The sequence below is a fragment of the Otolemur garnettii genome, unplaced genomic scaffold (assembly GCF_000181295.1).
Source record: "Otolemur garnettii isolate 467f Iridium unplaced genomic scaffold, OtoGar3 scaffold00116, whole genome shotgun sequence".
Taxonomy (NCBI): Eukaryota; Metazoa; Chordata; class Mammalia; order Primates; family Galagidae; genus Otolemur; species Otolemur garnettii.
The window spans coordinates 545,977-568,959 of record NW_003852511.1 but is presented as its reverse complement, the minus strand read 5'-3'; the positions used below and the strand labels follow the sequence as shown (position 1 = coordinate 568,959).

General features: G+C 48.9%; 1 protein-coding gene across 3 annotated transcripts in view; it reads left to right on the top strand.

Moving 5' to 3' along the window:
* Nucleotides 1–4,595: 4,595 nt before the first annotated feature.
* The window catches only part of CAPN9 (calpain 9), a 53,688-nt gene continuing 35,300 nt past the window's right edge, over nt 4,596–22,983 (top strand). For 2 of the 3 annotated variants that reach the window (XM_003797423.3, XM_003797421.2), the window contains exons 1-4: nt 4,596–4,907; nt 11,596–11,665; nt 15,915–16,033; nt 18,992–19,125. In XM_003797423.3, coding sequence (XP_003797471.1) covers nt 4,695–4,907; nt 11,596–11,665; nt 15,915–16,033; nt 18,992–19,125 — 536 coding nt within the window. In that variant the 5' untranslated portion in view covers nt 4,596–4,694. The remainder of the gene's footprint in view (nt 4,908–11,595; nt 11,666–15,914; nt 16,034–18,991; nt 19,126–22,983) is intronic. The other variant, XM_003797422.2, reaches the window with a different exon arrangement.

Here is a 22,983-nt window from a genome sequence, read left to right as displayed (position 1 = left end):
AATGAATCTGCCTTCACTAACTTTTCTATTGATGGATTAAGGACCCTAATTTCTTGGGCCTGGGGAACTTCATAATAAAGAAACGCTGGATCAACTTCCTCTGTAGGACCTCTAACTGCTTCCCCCGTATCACCGTCCATCGTCAGCAGGAAGCAGTTAGAGTGGTCAGCCAGCGTCCCTTTTCCCTATTCGGCAGTTAGAGCTTCTTTGTGGGGAGGGAATATTGATATAGGCTTTTATTATTCTGGGCTGAATAGGAAGCCCCAGGTAAGCTCAGAATGCATCCTCTGGGCTTTAGGGAGGTCATGGACAACAGAGATCTTGAACAACAGAGACCTCGAAGAGCAGGCTTCTTGGTAACAGTTGCACGGGTATTGGCTAAGGTAAGAGAATGTTACTTGTTGGGCTTGTATCTGTTTCACTTGAGCACCTAACATTCTATGCTTGTTGCTCATTCATTTGAAGTGGGTGCAATGGACAGCTAACCTAGGCTGTTGGTTAATACTTCCTACGGAAGTGTCATTGACCCTATGGGTCAGCCCGAGGCACGTAGTTGGGTGGTGATTAGTACAAAGGGGGCACGTCTCCCCCTATGCCTAGTCTGGTTAGGTAACACAATCACAAAAACTGGAATTCTTTCATAACCTGGGTGAGTTCTGCTGGTGTAATTTTGTTAACTCATGTGCCCAAAGCTAGCTAGCCAGCTCGCTGGCTGGCTTTCCTTTCTCTCTCTTTCTCTCTCTCTCTTTCCTTCTTTCCTTCTTTCCTTCTCTTCTTCTTTTTTTGGTTTATAAAGTCAAGCTTCAAAGCTTAGAGGAGCAGGTGCAGAGTTAATGGCAGAGGAATCAGCAGGTGCATAGAGTTCTTCCTGCTTCAGACAGAAAGGACCTTGGGCCCAGAGATGGGGGGGGGGGCGCTTCCCAGGCCACACTGAAGTCCGAGGTGGAAAAGAAAGAATTGCATTCCTGCACACATGGATTTTGAGACCGTGTTCCTTATTTCCCACCCCCAACTAGTGAATGTCGCTGTAAATGACATTCAGTGGGGCACAGAACGTAAGTATGAAGAAGCTTGGCCACAGGAGCCAGGAAGGGGAGAGTGGGGAGTTTCCAGGCTGAAGGCCCCATGTCAGGATCCTACTGCCAGAGGGACTTGGCACCTGCAAGAGGTGAACGGGGCCTCACGTGGGCCAGGCCTTCTCCTCTGCATCCCGCTCCTCTGCATCCCGCTCCTCTGCATCCCGCTCCTCTGCATCCCGCGTTGCTAACTGCCTTTGAAACAGAGCTGTCTGGCAGGGTTCAGGCTACAGGGTGCTCACTGGCCACTGTCATATCCAGCGGAGAGTCATCTGGACAGGCGCCAGGGCAAGGGCTGCAGAACCCTTCACTGTGCAGACAGAGAGATACAGCAAGAGCCTTTATGGGGGCAAGCAAGTCTCGGGGGGGCCGTGAGAGCAATGTCTGAGGGACAGGCATGGGGCGCAGGCAGCACAGAGCAGGGGAGGAGTAACAACTCCAACCCCTGCATGTTCTGGACTCTACCAGCTGCTGGTCCCATACATCCCACCACAGCCCAAGGAGGTAGCTCTGGTTATCCCGATACCATCTTGGAAATGCGCAGACAGCACGCAGGTCACTTGCCCAAGATCACCCCGAGCAAAACTGGGAGCTTGTCATAGTACCTTCTGGGCACTGTAGCAAAATCTGGGTGGCTTACAAACAACAGAACGTATTGCTACAGCTCTGAAGGCTGGAAGGCCAAGGTGAAGGCCTCGGAAGATTCAGTGTCAGGCTAGGGCTGCTCCCAGCTTCCTCGGTCCTCATCTGGTGGAAGGGAGAACGTAGTGCTCTGGGCCTAATCGGCTATAAGGGCACTAATCCCCTCCCTCATAAGCTAATCACTTCCCAAAGGCCCCACCTGCTGATCTCCTAATTCCATACTCTGGGAGTTTAACATATATATTGGGGTGGAGGACAGAAGCATTCAGCCCACAGCAGAGTTAAACCCAAACACGTCGCACTCCCATGTTTACACCTCCCTGTAAAATAAAATGCAGGTGCACTGGGCAAAAAGCGGCAGACTAAGCAAACGTTCCCAGGAACCCTGAGGTTATATAAAATACGTGGCATGGTCTTGTAACTGCACCCAGTAACTTAAGACCCCTTGCCTCCAAACCCTAACTGTGACTCCCTAGAGGATCACACAGAAACCATTTCTGTTCTTTTTTTATTATTATTTTGGAACTGATTTAGTGTTTAAAAATATTGCATCTTCAACCGTCCATCTCAGTACCATAACTTTGAGAATACCTGAATTTTAAAAAAATTTCCCATTAATATGAGGGTACAAATGTTTAGGTTACACTGTTTTTATTTCTAAGGTCAAGTTCAAGTTATAGAACTTTCACCCGGGGGCGTGCTGAACACCCTCATATTGTGCACATTAGTTGAGATCCCTCCGATCACTCCCTCTTCCCCGCTTCCCTCTCCTTCTCATTACACCCCCCCCTTCTCTCTCCGCCCCCTTGATAGACTATCCTTGGGTTTTTCTTTCACCTGGATGTGTAGTTGTTTATATATTGGTTTTATATTAGTACTGAGTACATTGGATACTTGCTTTTCCACTCTTTTGATACTTTATTAAAAATGTGTTTCAACTCCATCCAAGAAAACACAGAAGATGTAAATTACCTATATTTTCTTTTTTTTTTTTTTTTTGAGACAGAGTCTTAAGCTGTCACTCTGGGTAGAGTGCAGTGGCGTCACAGATCACAGCAACCTCAAATTCCTCGGCCCAAGAGATTCTCTTGCCTCAGCCTCCCAAGTAGCTGGGACTACAAGCGCCTGCCACAACACCCAGCTATTTTTTGGCCCAGGCTGGATTTGAACTTGCCAGCTCCGGTGTATGTGGCTGGTGTCCTAGCTGCCTAAGTTACAGGTGCCAAGCCAAATTCTCTTTTCTTTTCTATTTTTTTTAATTAAATTATAGCTGTGTACATTAATGTAATCACAGGGTACAGTGTGGTGTTTTCATATACAATTTGTAATACTCTCATCAAACTGGTTAATGTAGCCTTCATGTCATTTTCTTAGTTATTAAGACATTCGTACTCTGCTTTTAGAAAGATTCACTTGTACCCTTATAAGATAAGCCATAGAGGTGACCCCAACAATCACCCTCCCTCCACCTATCCAGCCCCCTCCCCTTCCCTCCCCCCCTATATTCTAAGGCTATAATTAGGTTATATCTTTCCTATGAAAGCTATAAATTAGTTTCAAAATAGGGCTGTGTATATTGGATACTTTTTCTTCCATTCTTGAGATACTTTACTAAGCAGAACATTTTCCAGCTCCGTCCATGTAAACACGAAGGAGGTAAAGTCTCCATCTTCTCTATCTTTTCTTATGGCTGAATAGTACTCCATGGTATGTTTATACCACAATTTATTAACCCACTCATGAGTTGACGGGCACTTGAGTTGCTTCCACATCTTGGCAATTGTGAATTGAACAGCAGTAAACATTTCAGTACAAATGTCCTTGTGGTAAAATAATTTTTTACTTCTTTCCTAGTAATGGGATTGCAGGAACAAATGGAAGATCCACTTTTTTTTTTTTTTGAAAATTCTCCATGCTTTTTCCATAGAGGTTATATTAGTTTGCAATCCCACTAGCAGTTTAAAAGTGTTCCCTTCTCTCCACAGTCACGCCAGCATCCTCAGATTTAGGCTTTTTTGAGGTGGGCTAATCTCCCAGTGTTTGGTGAGATCTCAGAGGGGTTTTGATTTGCATTTCTCTGATGACCAGGGATGATGAGCATTTCCTCCTGTGTTGTTGGCCGTAGGTCTGTCATCTCCGGAGAAGTTTCCATTCAAATCTCTTGCCCTCTTACGTTTGCTATTTTATTGTTGATTTGTTTGAGTACTCTGTAGATCTAACTATCAGCCCTTTATCAAATTCATGGCAGGCAAATATCTTCTTCCATTGGAAACCATGGTTAAGGGCTTCATGTGGTGGACAATACTCTCATTAATTGCCCCATTCTCTGAATGTCCTTCATTTTTTCTCAAGTGTGAGATCTTATCTGTAGGGTCTTGCATAGCAAGGAACTGTATTAACATGACATCTAGAGAGGAGAGGCGCATGTGTGTGAGAGAAGGAGTGGGTGTCTCTCTGAGTTCTCCTGTCTCGGGGGTCAGGTTGGACGAAATCCCGCCCCACATCTGCTTTTGTAAATAAAGTTTTACTGTGACATAGCCACGCCTATTCATGTGTGCAGCATCTCTGGCTGGCTGCCTTGGCACCACAGTGGCGAGACTGAACCCCTGCAGCACAGACCTTGTGGCTCACATAGCGGGAAGTCTCTCTCTGGCTAGCCCCACTCTAAGTCAAATAGGATTGCTGGTACAAGACCCGTGCCAGCTGCATTCACCGGATACTTGGTTTCCCACTGCTCTGCCTTGAGAAGCGGGCGGGCCTCCCTCTCTCCTCAGGTTTCTCCAGTGCCCCATGCACAGGAGTTTGCCATCAGGGTGTGTCCCCTTCAGTCTAACAAGGAGGTACCCAGCAAACAGGTGGAGGCCAGGGCAGCTCAGCCCTGGGGCCCACTTCCCTGCTGACTGGCACACACAGCTCATTCCTTCACACCCATTTCCATACACTGCCCACTCCAAGCCAGCTGGCCAGGGAGCAGCCATGCCTCACCTCTACCAGGCCCCAGGGCCCCAGGTGCACCCAGTTCCCAAGGATGCCCGGACTATCCACTCTTCAGGCCAGAGCTTCGCGCAGCTGAGGGAGGCATGCCTGCAGAGAGGTGCCCTGTTTGAGGACACAGACTTCCCAGCCAACAACTCTTCCCTGTTCTACAGTGAAAGGCCCCAGGTCCCCTTCATATGGAAACGTCCAGGGGTGAGTGGGGCAAATGGGGGAGGACAGATGATGCTGAGGCTTGAGGGCAGCACTCACCTGGGGGAGAGAGGACATGGAAAGAGGGGCTGGGTAGGGGCAGCCCTGGGTATACTGGGATGGACCTCAACCTGCCCAGGGCATGTTATGTGAACCCTGCAGTAGGGCAGGAAATGATGTACTGGCCTGGAATGCTCTGGGGTAGGTGCCCAGGGGTCTGGGTACAACTCTCTCCCCTGCCCAGCGTTCCTGACTTCCACCAAACCCAGAGATCTGGAGCCAGATAGGCTGTTAGCAGTGGGCAGTGAACAGGAGTGGAAAGCCTTATGCAGAAGATACATCTTGGTTCAGAGACTTCCCTGCCCCTGTGTGTGGGAACCTGAGATCACATTCCTGGGTGCTCTGTAGCTTCTGGCCTAGAGCGGAGGATGCTGGCTGTGGATGGATATTTGGCTTAGCCAGTTCTCAGCAGTCTGGATGTCATGGGTCCCGAGAGTTGCCAGCTGGTGCCAGGGACACTATATCAATATTTGTATTGCTGGATTAGTCAGGGCTCCACCTCCAATCGGGTGCTGGCTCCTAGTCCCTCTGGGTGGGTATCGGCCTGGGAGTGGTGCCTGTGAGGACAGGTGGCTTATGAGCTAGGAGGAGCAGTGCAGAGGGTGCTGCAGCCCCCAGTGAGACCTGAGTTCTGGGGTCACCCTGCTACTAATTTGTCTTATGATCACAGTCACATCACTTAACTTCCCTGATCCTCAGTCTCCTAAGCTATAAAACGGGAACCATAATGACTAATGTAGGTCAATGTGCAGTGCACAGAAGCTTTTCAGCTGAGGTCATTATTATTATTGCAGTTATTATCATCACCATCATCATTATTAAATCTGAATCCCATCTTACTTATTAGTAGCAAAGGATTCACCACAGCTACCTCCTCTTTATCTCTAAACCATAAAATAGTGCTGTTGTCTTAAATATAGGGCATGTTCATTGTAAAAATGCACATACACAAAACCTCTGGGCTCTGCAAGGACAGAGCCCCAGTGAGCATGGACTGTTATTTATGAAGTGGAAAGGTCTTTGCCACTATTTCCTGTTCTAGGCAGTGTGGAGTGTATGTGCATGTGTGTGCATACTCTTTGGGGCAGGTATGTGACTTTGTGTGGCTGGGCTGTGTGCATGTGTGTGTGTGGCTGTGTGCATGTGCGTATATGGCTGTGTGCATGTGCGTATGTGGCTGTGTGCATGTGTGTGTGCATGCATGCACGTGTGTGGCTTCACGCACAGGCACACAGTGGCCTGGGGCTTCACCTGTCAGGTAATTGATTCTCACAGAAGGATACACTTCCAGTCCCAGAGAGGTGCCTTATGAGTGGGGGAAATGGCAATGAGCACCCGGTTGCCCAGCAGAGCTGAGGTGAAGACTCCTGGGCACATTTCTCAGATAATCCAGAGCTCCTCTACAGCAGGTTTAGGGTTCTGTGCATGTGGCTGGCAGCAGTGCAGGGTCAGGACAAGGCACCCAGATCATGGGGGGCACTTGATTGGCAGGATCAATTGTTCTGCTAAGTAAGCAAAAGAATATTTCCAAAATTAAAAAAGCAAAATAATGACCTCTGAAGGGCACTGCCCATACCCCATAGGTCTTCCTGGGCTTATTGCCAGCCCTCGGCCCATGACCAAGAGGGCACATGAACAGCTGCCCCAGGCTGAAGACTGTGTGTGCATTTTTAACTGAGATTTCCCCATGGTTGCAGTCAGGAGCCGTGGAAGATAAGTTCCAAAGAAGCTGATTGCCTTGGCCCCAGGTCGGCAGAGCCCCTGGCCAGGTGGCCTTTGGCCACTTGCAGCTTTTTTTGTTTACCCAGGTGCTGTGCAATTAACATTTTCTTTTTTTCACCCTCAGTAGAGAGCTGTGGTGTCACACAGCTCACAGCAACCTCCAACTCTTGGGCTTAGGCAATTCTCTTGCCTCAGCCTCCCAAGTAGGTGGGACTACAGGCACCTGCCACAACATCGGGCTATTTTCCTGTTGCAATTTGGAGGGGCTGGGTTTGAACCCGCCACCCTCGGTATATGGGGCCAGCGCCCTACCCAATGAGCACAGGCATCGCCACAATTAACATTTTCTATAGGGACTTAATAAGAAAAAGCTAGAGCACCTGCTTAGGGAGCCAGGTTAGTGAGCTCAGTGCCTCTTATTTTAAATGGAAGTTGGCTGGGTCTACAGAACTGGATATAGCAAAGTGCACCTTTCTGTTCAGCAAGCAAACAGCCAGGACTTGGGGGCTCCTAGCCCATGGCCAGGGAGGCTCCTTGGGCCTGAGTCTGCTCTTGCTCAGGGTCCTAACCTGTGCTTGTGGTCCTTCCTCTCCAACCCTCCCTTGCCAAGGTCACCCCACTCTTCCTGGGAATCACCCATGACCTCTCCCAGCCAATAGTGGGGCTCCACCCCTGGGAGCCTGCCCAGTGAGGTCCTCCCTCTCCTGCTTAGTCAGTGCCTGGCTTGGGGACGGTGCCATGTGCCTGTGACTAAGATGAGAGGAGACACAGGAGCCATGACATAGCAAATTCTATTCTGTGCCTGGGGTTCAGGAAAACAGAGTGAGAGTCACCACTAATGAGCATCAGGGACTCATGGAGAATGCCGGGCAGTTTCCACACTGAGGGCTGCCAAATCTCCTTAACTTGCCGTAACTGTTGTGATCCATTGGTGATGTCTGCCCCAGACACAAGACATTGCCCTGGGAATGCAGATGCTGCGGGTCAGCTGCTCCAGGCCTGTCATTGAGAGCTGGTGCTAGACATGGTGGATATAATTCTTGTGCTAGAAGAATAGCCAATCCACTCAGAATGAAATAAAATAAATGAACGAGAAACAGACATGCTGCACGCAGCTGCAGCTGCTGACAGGTCTCCCCTGGAGCTGCTACTCCTGGCCTCCAGTGTGGCCTTCCTGTCCTTCCCCTCTCTGCAGGTACCTTTGAGTAACTCCCTCTTCCAGTAGGAAAAACTCACCCTTTTGCAGATACCAGGACACTCTGCCCAGGCTGTAAATGCCTAGAAAGATTGCTGCATGGAGAAACTCAACACACTTATTCATTCTTGAATTTTCCCTTAACTGTCTTCCATCTTTTCCAACATGGCAGAGAGAATAAAAGGAAAAAAGCCAGCAAAAAAGAAATTAAGTACCCTAGAATCACTTGAACACTGGAATTTTTAAACGTTGAATTACAGTTTATTTGCACTTATTAAAGCAGATTCAAAGAGGCTGGGCTGGGCTAGGCTGGGGGTGGACATGGAGCTGCTTCTGGAGTGCAGGGGCTGGCAGGGTAATCATGGCACTACCCGCCCCCTCCAGAAGGTCGCCATGGCCCGGGTGCCATCTGCACCTAAAAGTGCATGTCTCAGCAGGCTGGTAGGACCATAGGTGGGGCGACCCTGTCCCCAGCACCACCTTCTTGTCAAACACAGCTGTGCTGGGGGGAGGGCGGACAAGTGCAAAGCCAGGGCACATTGCTTTGGGGAGAAGATGGGGGTCCAGGGAGGGTGACAGACTCAGTGTGGAAAGAAAGTGAAGTCACTGCTAGTGGTCATGCAGGGGGCTGTGCACCTGACTAGGGTGTAGAGAAAAAGGAAGGGTGTGCCAGGTGAGGGACCCCAGCCTGATGTGGAGATAGATAGCCACCATGCACCCACCCACAGTTGTGCACAGCTACCCATTCCCACGCACATCACAGACACCCACCCCCACACCTACCCCTGAGACTGGCACACATGTGTACTGCCTCACAGAAACCCACACGGAGGGCAGCCACACAGCCAGGCACCTCCCCAGGTTATGACTGTGACTAACCCGTGTCTATGTGGTGAGGATTTCAGAGTTTTCTCCCCTTATATTTTTGTCCTAGGTGGATGCAATTTGATGAAGTCTCCTGGACAAACAAACCAACTGCAAGATGGTGGTTAAGAGGCAGTGGCAGCTGCAGTCACAGCTGGCATAGCTGGTGCAGCTGTCAGGGCCGGGCCAGCAGGAGGCTTGGGAAGGGGAGGGGGCAGGAAGGACAGTGAGGAGGCAGTATTTGCACACACAGCCTGACCCATCCCCAGGAGCTGGGGTGGCCTGCCACAGGAATGAGAATGCTGGCAGTGGGGTGTAGCAGCCCGTATAGCCTATGGCTAGGAGGAGTGAGAGTTATAGGAAATACCTGTAATGGAACACCTTGGTGAAAAGGGCATGGGGAGAGATTTGGTTCTAACAAGCATGAGAGAGCTCGCGAGATGAGAGCATTGGTGAATTGGCAGTCTCTGCACCTGTGGTGTTGAGAGGCACAAGCTCAGCCTTATATTAGGCTGGAGGAGAAGGCAGTCGGGAGCATGCGCAGTCTATCATGGACTTGCTGACTCTGACTCTGTCTCCTCTCCTGCCTGCAGAAGGCCAGCAGGGCGTCTCTCTGCTGAAGATTACCAAGCTCTGCTAAAGACTAAGAGCTATCTGTTCTAAGAAGACCTTTACTCTCTCTAAGATACTCTGTCTCTCTCTCTCCAGCTAAAGTAGATAGCCCTCAAGCACCTACGAGAAACTGTTCCTGAGCAAGGTAGCTTAGTGGTCCGCGTCCAGAACCTACCTAAGCTGGGCCCAAGACCTGGCCAGTCCTGGGCCCTGACAGTGGGGCACTGCTTCTTAGGGTGAGTCGCCTGGTGGGTGCTGGGCAATCAAGACAGGGAGGGCTTTGGGTCCTCTTGGTGTTGATATTGGGGCAGAGGCTTCAACATGCATTCTGAAGTGTCCAAGCTGGGGTAGCGGAAGACACAGCCCTGAGGCATTAAATGGGCTGCTCAGAGTCTCCCTGCTGAGCAGGGCCAACTACTGCCAAGAGGCCAAAACACATTTTCCGTGTCTGTCTCACGGTATATGTGAATGTCTCATATACCCTCAGGTTTGCCGTGTCTGTCTGTCCCAATCCACCTGCTGGCTGAGGCGGAGGGTGAACCACAGTGTGTTGGGTTGAAAGTTGGCAGAGGGCCCACACTGGCAAGCCAGGAGATGGCACCAAGGAGCCACCTCCCCACCCTCACTGCCTTTGCTGACATGTGAGGGACTCCAAGGCCACCTGGACTGAGGATGGGAATACCTCTGCCAGGCCTGGGTGCATCCAAAGGCACAGTGCTCTGAGAAACTTTCCCAGCTCAGCTTACTTGGGTGCTTTAAGGACCAATGTATCCACGCAGCCCTCTCCATGTGGGGACTCTGGGCATCTGCCTCTCCACTCAGCTGCCACATCCTGTTACAGACAGCATTATTGTCTAGCAAGTCGGTTGTTTGTCCTGGGACTCTGGTCTTCTGAGAAATCTCTGTCCTCCTTTGATTGTTTGGAACACAGGACAGAGGGTGGAGGTCTCTCTGGAGAGGCCCCTGCATGGGATCAGCCCAGTTACTGCCTGGGCCCCTCCATGGTCTTGGTGTCTAGAAACGGGGGAACAACCCAGACTGACCTGCACCCCACCCAGTTGAAACAGTGGAGCATTTGCTATGCCCAGAATTTATGTTAGTGCCACACCAGTCGCTGTTCCCTCCAGCTCTTCCTTTCTTTGGGTCTCTACTCACCATCCACTCCCCAGAGTGGCCTCCCACTCTGACCACTCCACCTGCGGCAGCCTGCCTGTCCTGGCACCTGCCACCCCAGGCTTTCTGATTTCTGGGTCATGGCCTATTTTCCCTACCACATGGAGTCCACGGTGGCTGGAAAGTCTTCCAGTAGAGACTGGAAGTCTCTACCTTGCTGTAGTCCAGTATCCAGGATAGAGTCTCGCATCTCAGAAAAATGGGAAGAACGTATGAATTGTACAGAGCTGCTTTCTAACCCTTTGTGTGTTATACGTACCCTTCCATATTATACATGCATATATTAATACATATTAACACACACATGATTTGTGTGATATATAATAAATATATTAGTATACAATGCAAAACCACGTGAGAGGTGTGTGCGTATCTCCCTCTGCATATTCAGGGGTCCTCAAACTACGGCCCACGGGCCACATCTGGCCCGTTCGGGTGTTTTGGCCACCGCTGCCTGTCCTGCGTAGCAGCCAACTCATCCTGGGGCCCGCAGTCCAGCCCTCCAACAGTCTGAGGGACAGTGAACCAGCCCCCTGTTTAAAAAGTTTGAGGACCCCTGGATCATACAATTTTACCAAAAGGTGTTTCTAAAAGAAGAAAGAAGCTGGGGTGGTGGGGAGTGGGGTTTATGTGTAACCCAAGGCCCCAGGCTGTGTTGTGGGCATTCTCACCTCATTTTAAGATGAGGAGATTAGAGCCCACAGAAGTTACAAAGCTCACAGGTGAGAGAGCCAGGTTCTGAATACTGAGTCTGACGCCAAGCCTGGTGCTTGAGTGAAGACAGGGGTCGTTCATGCATGGCCACTGACCCCTTTTGCAATTGCGTGTGGTGTGAATCTCTGTGGCCAGAAGACCATGCTCAGGGCTGGTTGGGAGGCAGACCCTATTCCTGGGAATGGGATTTACTGGAGAGGAGTCCAGGCCCTTCAACTCCATGTGGCAAGGAAACCCAACAAATGTGGGGAGTACTTTGTCTCTGCAGGAAAGAGCAGACCCAGAGCCCCCTTCCCCCTGCTGGCTAGCAGTATGGCACGCCTTGCTCTAATCACCCTCCTGTTCCCCCAGGAAATTGTGGAAAACCCAGAATTCATTCTTGGAGGGGCCACCAGGACTGATATCTGCCAAGGGGATCTGGGTGAGTATGAGAGGACAGAGTATGGCCAGAGGGACATTGGGGCTGGCAGGATGGGGCAGCTATGGCAGCACAGGGTTCCGAGAAGCTGCAGAGCACAAGGGTTGGGGAGACTGCACTGCTACCACCCATGCCTCTCCCCCTCCCCAGCTGGCTTCTGCCCCCTCTGAAGGAAGCCCCATGATCCCGAGGCTCTTGCACTCCTGTTCCTCTGGAGGTAGACACATCTGTGATCTGGAGCTCCCAGCCCAGGAGTTTGCAAAGGACAGAGACACCCAGCAGTGTGATTTGGCCTTCCCACCCCATGACGGCAGCTCACATTGGCACACATGAACTTGGTCACCTGATGTCATTCTCTTAACGCATTGCCCTGTTTCTTCTCACTGACCACCCTGTTATGTCACAGATGAGAAAACAGGGGCTGTGGAAGGCTAAGTGACTTGTGCAAGAGCACAGAAGTGATGGGTGGGCAGCCGGGCTTTGAGCCTGGACAGTCTGTCTGCAGAGACTTGCTCCTAACACTTGACACACTGCCTTGAGGGGCTTGTACTTTGGGAAACACCCCCTAGCAGACCAATCTCCTCCTGCAATTGACCTGAATTGCCCCCAGTTCAGTCAAATCTGGCCTGGCATTTTAGAATGTAATCGTAAGGCTGGATGTACCTTCATACCATCTATGAAAACAAACAAACAAACAAAAAAGAGTCCACTTAACAACAAAAAGAAAACAAAAAAAAGTAAAATCCGCCAAGAGAGCAAACTGCTCCAAGCCCATGCAGCCCCTGACTTACTTATAACTGAGGTTATTGCTGTGACCTAATGGTTAAAGCAACACAAGGTGAAACCTCCATGCCAAGTACCTGAGCTACCCTAAATGCTACTACCCTAAGTGTATCCAAAAGTCACAAACCTGGAGGGTTGGTAGTTAATTAAACAGACAGGTAGATAGAGCATAGACAGGTGGAGAGATGATGGATGGATGGATGGGTAGTCAGGTGAATAGACAGACGTGTAGATGGGTGGTGGATAAGTAGATAAGAGCAGGTAGGAAAGTAGTGGAATGATAGGTGAACGGACAGACAGATACAGATGGCTGGTGGATAGATGGTAGATGACAGCATTACAGTTGATTGACCCTTCAGCAACAAGGCTTGAGCTGTGCAGGTTCCTTACACACAAGAATTTTTCAACCAAATGCAGATGGAAAAGACGGTATTCAGAGGATGTGAAATCCACCTCTATGGACGGCTGACTTCTGGTACCTGCAGGTTCTGCAGTGCGGACCATGAGACTTGAGCAAGAGCAGAGTTCAGTGTACTGGAAGGTCCTGGAGCCAGTCCTGCATGGGTGATGAGGGAAGACTGCACAGATTTAGAGTTTTCCAAAATTTCCCATTCAGATGGTCTTCCTTTACTGAGACTCTCCCTGCTGCTTCCTGCCTCTCCCTCCCCTCCCCTGCCCCCACCACAGTCCTCTACTGCCATTCAGAGGGAAGACTAACCAACCCCTTTGTCTTTCCATGTTTTGGCTTGTCAGGTTGGTGTAAACATGTATTCAACCTTCATAGGTGGTTAATTGTAAATGTTACTTGGTTACACTTTTATTACACCCAAACACTGTACATAGCATATATGTATGTATTAATTATGAAGGATAACAATAAAATGAGCAGCGACTCCTGTTAGTGTAGGGTGACCAGACGTCCTGATTTTGGCGGGACAGTCCCGCTTTTCAACAATTTGTCCCGTGTCCGGCGGCGTTTTAAAAAAGTTTTGATTTTTGGAAAGAATGCACGAACAGGCTGGAGAACAAGAAGGGAATATACGGTTTTCCGCCACCATATGGCTATTTCACCAGAATATAAGTTTTATATTATTTTTATTAATTTTATTTTATTTTATTATATATATATTTTTTGAGACAGAGCCTCAAGCTGTCCCCCTGGGTAGAGTGCCATGGCATTACAGCTCACAGCAACCTCCAACTCCTGGGCTCAAGCGAGTCTCCTGCCTCCGCCTCCCAAGTAGCTGGGACCACAGGCGCCCACCACAACGCCGGGCTATTTTTTGGTTGCAGCCATCATTGTTGTTTGGCGGGTCCGGGCTGGGGATTCGAACCCGCCACCTTAGGTGTACGTGGCTGGCGCCTTAGCTGGTTGAGCTATAGGCGCGAGCCTTATTAGTTTTATAATGTTAAACTGTAATAAATAATTGCGGAGAAGTGATTATCCAGAACTGCTTATCAAAGTTTGCCTTGTTGTCAGGGCCTGCCCTGCGCGTGCCCCGCCCCAGCTCCACCCCCACCCCCGCCCCGCCCCTGCCCCCCGGCCATGTTGTCCTGCCTTACAGATGTTAAAATCTGGTCACCCTATGTTAGTGCCCTCTGAAAGACATCACCCAGTGTGGATCAGCAAACTGGCCTGCAGCGGGGGCATTTCTGGCACAGCTAGGAGGACAGTCCCTGCCTTCTGCCCAGGCCCAACAGAGAGAAAAGCCATTTTGTTTTTCTGTTGAGTCTCTCAATTTATTTTAAATTGTATAAACAACATTGACTCCTGAATCTTCCCCTCCAAAACACAGGGAGTATCTGGCTGAACAGACATGACATGTTTGTGCTCTCTGGTCAGAAAAAGACACCATGTTTTCCTCAACTGGGCAAAGTTGGAAGAGAGGGAGGAAAAGGTCAGCCCATAGCAAAGGTCACTCTGTTAGACTCCTGTGAGCTGAAAGCAGAGGCTACAGCCGTCCAGCAGTGTCCCTTCCTAATGGCATCCCTCATAGCTGATCCAAGGCTCCCCAGACCAGCAAGTGCATCAGAAACCAATCTTCCCATGCCCTTCCTGTGCACCGAGGTGGCATATGCCCCGTTGGTGACACCCTTGAGAAAGCCAGAGACAGAGTGATTGAGAAGTCGCCCTCTTACTGTAACGCCCTGGGGATTTTCTCTTGCCTGTGAACAACCAGAAATGGTTATATTACAGTGTCCCAAGTCTAGTCAGATAGTATTTTCCAAAAAATGTGACCTTTGCGAAAGCCGTGAGTGTGATGGGTTCTTAGATTCCAATGATACTGATATTTTCTACTGAAAAAAAAAATCCATACAAAGTTGAGAGGCCGAGTCCGGTGCGAGGATGCTCCCAGATACCCACTCATGGGCATTTCACAGGCAGCGTCTGAAACCCTGCAAGGTGCACACCAGAGGCTGAGCCTGTCCTTTCTTAAGGCAGGCAGAGGAATGCATCTGGAGTCCAGCAGGACACAGTTAAAACACTGATGTTTGACTTTACATTTCTGTTTTCCTCCTGATGTGTGCCCATGAGTAGGGTGACCAGATGTCTCAGTTTTGGCGGGACAGTCCCACTTTTCAGCAATTTGTCCTGCGTCCCACGACGTTTTAAAAAAGTCCCGATTTTTGGAAAGAATGCACAAACGGGCTGGAGAACAAGAAGGGAATATACGGTTTTTGGCCGCCATATGGCTATTTCGCCAGAATATGAGTTTTGTATTATTTTTGTTAATTTTATAATGTTAAACTGTAATAAATAATTGCTGAGAAGTGATTATCCAGAACTGCTTATCAAAGTTTGCATTGTTGTCAGGCCCTGCCCTGCGCCGTCTCCTGCCCCGCTCCATCCCACTCTGCCCCTGGCCATGTTGTCCCGCCTTACAGATGTTAAAATCTAGTCACCCTATCCATGAGAAGACACAGCTGGTTCCATAGATGAATCACTAAATCTTGAAAATCCAAAATAATGTAAAGCAAATGAGCGCTGCCATCTGTAACTAGACTGAGTCTGGGTTGGGGAGACGTGTCGGCCCAGAGATGGCACACGGGCACCCAGGGGCTATTTCTGAGCACTCTCCTCTAGCGCTGCAGAGCCAGCTTGGGCTGCAGCTCTGAGATGTGTGCCCCCACCCCTGAATACTGATGTGACACTGACAGTCTCTGTCCTCCAGAAGGCAAGTCAGTGGCTGGAGTTTCTCAGAGCTGATGTGGCCAGAGCCGCACGTCTGGCCCTCAGTGGACATACCCGTCCACCGTGCAGCAGGTGTCCTGGAAGACTGGGCAGGACATGAGCGGGCCTGGGGGGTGGGAGGGAGGACAGAGGTATTTGTTAGCATTCTGTCCAGCTTAAAAAATGCAGAAAAGATGTGACCACATCTGGAACTCCCCACATCCCCTCTGGCACAGAGATTTTCCATTTCCCAGGAATTGGCAACAAAAACTGTGGTTTATGGCTTTTGTCTTGCAGGAGACTGCTGGCTGTTAGCTGCCATCGCCTCCCTCACTCTTAATCAGAGAGCGCTGGCCAGAGTCATCCCCCCAGACCAAAGCTTTGGCCCTGGTTATGCCGGCATATTCCATTTCCAGGTAAGAGAGAGGCCTGAGCTGGTGGTTTTCCCTCTCTGGGGCCCAGCATGACACCAGGTACATGTGTGCTGGCTGTTAACCCGGGGAACAAGGTGGCCGTGTCTGTATGAAAGCCATGGTCTCAACCTTATTAAGACCCAGCTTCCTCCTGGAATAACTTCTAAACACACCGGAAAAGGATTACAGGCATTAATAGTGGTCCTTGTGGAAAGTATAAAACTTCAAGGCTCAATGCCCATAGCTCAGTGGTTAGGGTGCTGGCCGCATACATTGGGGCTGCTGAGTTGGAACCAGCCTGGGCCAGCTAAACAAAAATGACAACTTCAACAAAAAAATAGCTAGGCGTTGTGATGGGCACCTGTAGTCCCAGCTACTGGGGAGGCTGAGGAAAGAGATCACTTAAGCCCAAGAGTTTGAGGTTGCTGTGAGCTGTGATGTGATGCCACGGCACTCTACTGAGGGTAATATAGTGAGACTCTGTCTAAAAAAAAAAGAAAGAAAGAAAGAAAGAAAGTATAAAACTTTAAGTGATTTTTGGCCAATCTGGAGGTCCATCCATTAAGAGTTATATTATTTGAAATTTCTCATGCTTTAAAGCATCAATTACCTAAAATAATTATTCCTCTGGGGAAGTAGACAATCTTTTACTAATAGAGAGGCTCTTCCTATGGAAGAAACGTCAGTTTGGAGATCTTGAGGGAGTTCATCAAATGAAAACTGAGAGAAACAGAGAAGGCGTGCCTGCTGGAGTCCTGCATGACCCGCAGCTGGGGTGCACAGAGCGGGTTTATCCCCGGGAGACTTGTTTCCTGGTCCCTCCCCTCCCCTCTGCATCTGCATGTCTCCCACCCCCGCCAGGTACAAAGGCCTCTGCTGACACATAGGTTCCCGCTCAGGGCCAGCCCTGCGCCCTCCATCCCCAGCACCTTCAGTGTGATACCCAGATGCACTCTCAGGTTCAGTAACTACAGCACAGAAGTGTTCCAAAATCAGAGATGGCACGTAGTGATGTGCAGCTCAGGGAGTTTGTGTCCACTCCCAAGGCTTAGGCCTTCTGCGCTGGCTGCAGACAGAGCTGTCTTTGGATCCTGGGAAAACTCTGTCCTCCCCTCCCATAGACCTGCCACAGCCTCACCTGGCTGTCTCCCCTCCGCCCCTCTGGCTTTGCTCATGCCACAGCCTTGGCTTTACGGTGTCTCCAGGCCCCGGCCCATCACCATCCTCTTGAACACACCAGGGAGGTAGGGTTGGGGGTATGTAATTCAGCAACTCCACCGGAACTGCTAAATAGGAAACACCGCCATCTGATCTTGGGTTCCCCAAGAAATACATGTCCTCTGCCCCATGGACTGTCACAGCTGGGAGGGGCCTTAGAAATCCCCAGACACAGCCCCCTCATTTGACCCCTGGAAATACTGAGTCCCAAAAAGGGGAACTGGCTGATCCAAGGTTACGAAACAGTAAGTAATCAAACCAGGTCCGGCACTCAGGAGTTCTGGCTCTGGTGAGAACAGAGGTGCTCTCTGGGGCTCCCCGGCAAGGTTAGGCTGGGTCTGGCAAAGTGGGTGCTGGTCAGTCCCGGTCTGGCAATATCCCACCTAGTTCCCCCTCAGCCTCATGGGAAGCAGAGCATTGGAGATAATCCTGCCTCCTGTACTTTCCTGGCCCTCAGCCACAGTACAAGGTGTGGGTGCCAGGAAGTTAGTGGGGCATCCTTAGCTGACCCCTGGTGAGGATGGCCAGCCTGAGGCTCGCTCTACACCCCTCCCCTACTCAGCAGGCCTGGACATTCAACACCTGTCTCAGCAGTGCCTCTGCTCAACTCGAAGCAGCAAGTGGCCCTGAGCAACTGTAGTGACCAGGTGTCAGGACCGAGGGGCTCAGGGGAAGCCTGAGTGGGGTCCAGCTTGTGCAGGGGCAGGATCCTTTCTTACAACTTGCACATTCAATCCCAGCCACGCCCTGGCTGGCCAAGCCTGCTTGGGATTGAGCCAGTGATGTAGGGAGAGACGCTCAGGATGCCAAAGCAGAGCTGAAGCAAATTGCTGCTGGAGCGTCTACTCTCCTCACTGACCTACTCTTCCTTCTTTCTCCAAGCTTACCTCTCAGGCCACCTGAACCAGAGGGACAGGAAGGGGCAGGTCCCTGCAGGATACCAGGCAGCACAGAGCAACTGTGTGTGGTCCTTGACTTCTTTCTGCTTCCATCCTGGTCCCTGCAGACCACATGCAGGCTCACACAGATGCACACATGCATACACGCATGCACACACACGCGCCACATGTGGGAGCAAGCACACTCATTTGCACACTTGCAGTGTATAAATGAACATGAACACTGCACATACACATGCACACCTTCACACATGTGTATAGACATGTGTGCACACGTATGCATTTGCACACACCTTTCCTCACTTTGTGGCACCACACCTGGCACCTGGATCACCAAGTTCACCTACTTCCCTCTGTGTGAGTGGCCAAAAAGTCAGTCTTAGGGGCCCAGCTATGGGCGAGGAGGAATTAACAGTTAAGGAACATTAGAGGCGGATCACAGAGTGGTAGAGAACTGGGCTTCACAAGAGCAAATTCAAACCCTACACTGCCACCCTGCTCCCCCACTCACACATACTTCCTGGTGAAGAGGAAAAATTTCATCCAGAGCACAGTAGTGCGTCTTCATGTGACTCCCGTCCTACCTGCCACCTCACAGCCCCACTGGGATGGGTTGGCAAAGTCTTCCAGCCCTTGTCAGGGTGGGTAGAATGCTCTGCACACAGCTCAGCGGACAATGTCAGGTGACCACATCATGGAACCCATGTATGATTTTCCTTGAGACTATAAGGGCAGTTTGGTTGTGGGGTGGCAGGGAACAGCAAGACAAACACCTGCAAATGGACCCCGGGCCTCCCACGTGACTGACTTGCCCTATAATTTCTGTTTCCACCCTGGGCAACAGTTCTGGCAGCATAGTGAGTGGCTGGACGTGGTGATTGATGACCGGCTGCCCACCTTCAGGGACCGCTTAGTTTTCCTCCACTCTGCTGACCACAATGAGTTCTGGAGTGCCTTGCTGGAAAAAGCCTATGCCAAGTGAGTGCCAGCCCCCTCAAGCCCACCTCGGGCAGGCCCCCATCACAGCACAGGGCCATAACAGAGTGTCCAAGGATCAAGGAGGTTGAGGCTCTGGGTTTGTAGGTAGGGTATGGCAGGACCACCTGCCTGGGGCTGGGAGGTAGCTGGGCAGGGCAGAGATAGAAAAGGGGCAGCCAAAGCAGCTTTACTGTCATGGCCTAGATGTGCCCCTGCTTAGACACAATGGCTACACATGTCTCCCTGAGTCACAAATCTAGCCTTGAAAGAGCTGGGAAGGCCAGGGGAGGTAAGTTCTGTCTGTGCCGATATCATTTGGTGCTGCTGACACTCTGGTGGACACAGGTGCAGATGTCCACACGTCCACCCATGTGGAGCACAGACAGCAGCTGTTCCCCCTGCAGGATGCTCCTTTTTTTACGGTTAAAGAAATTGTGATAAAATATACCTGACATAAATCAGTGATTTTTCAATTGGTGTGTCATGAGAGGATATTAGGTGTGCTGAGAACATTTTTAAAGATCATTAATTAAGTTATTTTGGAAAGAAGTTCAGTGTACAGTAAGTATGTTCTTTCTTTTAACTCTTTGTTTTTTTTGACCAACGTAATTTAAGTGCTCCTCATAAGTTTAACTATAGGTTCAAGTGTGCCATGAGATAAAAAAAGTATGCAGCTCGATAGCATAAAGTATATTGTATAGCCATCACCACAGCCCATCTCCAGGAATTTTTCATCTTGTGAGACTAAAACTCCATCCCATTAACCAATAATTTCTGATTCCTCCCTCCCCCCAGCCCTTGGCAACCCCATTCTACTTTCTGCCTCTATGACTTGACTAGTCTAGGAACCTCAGATAAATGGATACTGATTTGTAATCACTGACCAAATGACCTCAGTTCCCTCAGGCTCTCAATTCCTAGCCCACCAGCTTGTCAGCAGAAAGTCACAGTGAAATGAATTTGGTCCTCAAATGATGACAGAGCTCCTAGGAGCCACTCTCCAGATCATCCTGAATCTTTAAGCCATGGAAATCCTGTCCTCAGAGACAGAAGCAAGGGTAATCTTGCTTCTACCTCCAAGTGGGACCATAAAAATTACAAAATAAAGCAAACATGTACTGCCATTAAATCAATCCTAAAATCAGCCATCAAAGAAGAACCAAAGATGCTTTCTTTAGCCCCACTGTTCCAACCAGATCAGTCCAGACAGCCTTGAGGTGGACAAAGAATACTCTTTCCAAGCATGGCAGGTGGAAGGCAAGCCCAGTTCTGTCCCTTAGTGAGTCCCCCAATTGTTGTGATGCAAGAAAATCAAGACAAACTACACATCATCTAGTTTCTAAACATAAACAAGGAAATACAAATGTTCTAAACTTAAAGAAAATTTTTATTTTGAGATCATTAAAAAAGGTCAAACATGACTGTGAGAACACCTCCCCAAAAAGATATACAGATGATGTGATGGTTTTATGAGTTTTATGAGTCAGCTTGATTGAGCTGTAGGATGCCCAGGTGGTCAGTGAAACATTATTTCGGCATGTTTCTGTGAGGAAGTTTCTGGAAGAGATTAGCATTTGAATCTATAGATAAAGAAGATTGCTCTCCCCAACTTAGGCATCACCTAATCCATTAAAGGTCCAAATAGACCAAAAAGCCAAAGGAAGGGCTAATTCACTCCCTCTGCTTGAGCTGGCACATCCATTGTCTCCTATCTTTGGGCATTGGAGCCCCTGATTCTCAAGTCTTTGGACTCAGACTGGTACTTATATCATCAACCCTCTAGTCCTCAGGTATTCAGACTTGGACTGAATATACCACCAGAGCTCCTGGTTTTCTGGCTTGCAGATGCCAGATTGTTAAGATTTCTCAGTCTCCATAGCCATATGAGCAAATTCCTATAATAAATTTCCTGTTATATATATAGAATATATAAGACATATTATAACCAAACAATCTGACTGGGGGGGATTATGGGAAGGAGGCTGATTAGAAGCAGCTTTTGCCAGACGCTCATGTCCAAAGGGAGATACATTGGAGTGAAGTAGATGGAGGCCAAATTTGAAAAGCTATGTACTGAGAAAACTGTGCGAGGTATACATCAGCTAGGCTGAATCTAGCGACAGAAATAAGAAAGTAGAAGAAAAACGACAGGTACAACCCCAGCTTCAAGAGAAAGGGAGACCCCTCCCAGCAAATGGAAGCTCCACCGTGACCAGCCTGCAGGTGAATAGGGATCAAAAGCCTGCTTGCCTTATCCCATGGGAGAGCAGTTGCTAAGTGCCAGTCCTCCTTCACCATTGAGTTCCCCAAACTGAGCCTAGACCCTATCCTGCATGGCACAAAAGATCAAATATCATCCTGCAATCTCAAGCACAGAGATTTTCCTTCCCCCAGAGTAGTAGCTAAAAAGACTGTTCCCTGTAGAGGCGGGAGTGTTTGGCAAGATCACTGAGAAGCCCAGGAAATTTGCCTGCCACTGACCTGCAGCATAAGAACAGTAGTGCTGCAGCCCTAAACTTGGCCTGGAGAGGGTGAACTACCCATATCCAGCCCCTTAGGAATTCTTAGGTAGATCTGTTTTCTGCCCTTCAGGACAATCCTGACCTCAATTGGGTGGACCACATCTGGTGCCTGCACAACTTGTACCTGAACTTTACACCTGCTCCTCCACCCCCAGCACCCCCCTGAGCTTGATTGGGTGGACAGAGCCAGTGCTGGCACAGCAACTTTAACTGGAATTCTGGGCCAGTACTATCTACTGACTCTTTTCCCCTGGAGACACTGTCTGGGGCTGCAGATTCACTACTTGTGTGCCTTTGTTAGTGCTGTGGTGGCACTGCAACAATGAGGAGTGGACTCAACAGGGACAATCTATCATTTAACTAAAAAAGTATAATCAATATATTAAAAAAAGAAAGCAACTGCATTAATGTACACAGTTATGATTTAATAAAAAAAATTAAGCAAGAAAAAATAAAAAAAAGAAAGCAAAGAAGCTGAAAATACTCAGAGGAGGAATCATCAGAAGAATTCTGATAACATAAAAAATCAGAGCAGATCAACCCCTCCTGGGGATGTCAAAGAAAATACAACAGAAAATTCCATCCACAAAAAAATTGCTCAAATGTTGGAAATAGAATTCAGAATATGAATGGCAAATAAGATAATTGGAATGGAGGAAAAGATGGAAACAGCTAAAAAACAGTTCAGAAGTTGTCTCAAGAAATTAATGAATTCAAAGACAAAGTCAATAAGGATATGGACATAATGAGAAAAGATATAGCAGAACTTAAGGAATTGAAAAAGGTATTTGAGGACCTTCAAAATACAGTAGAATCCCTCAGAAATAGAGTTGAGTAGAGTGAAGTAAGATAAAGAAGATAGCCCATTGTCTCCATTGTAACATTGTAATGGAAGTTTTAGCCATCGCAATCAGGGAAGAAAAAGCGATCAAGGGTACCCATATAGGGGCAGAAGAGATTAAACTTTCACTCTTCAGAGATGATATGATTGTATATTTGGAAGATACAAGGGATTCTACTAACTAAACTCGTAGAAGTAATCAAGGAATATAGCAGTGTCTCAGGTTACAAAATCAACACTCATAAATCTGTAGCGTTTATATACACCAACAGCAGCCAAGCCGAAAAAATAGTCAAGGACTCTATTCCATTCACAGTAGTGCCAAAGAAGATGAAATATTTGAGAGTTTACCTAACAAAGGACATGAAAGATCTCTATAAAGAGAACTATGAAACTCTAAGAAAAGAAATAGCTGAAAATGTTAACAAATAGAAAAACATACCATGCTCATGGCTGGGAAGAATCAACATTGTCAAAATGTCCATACTACCCAAA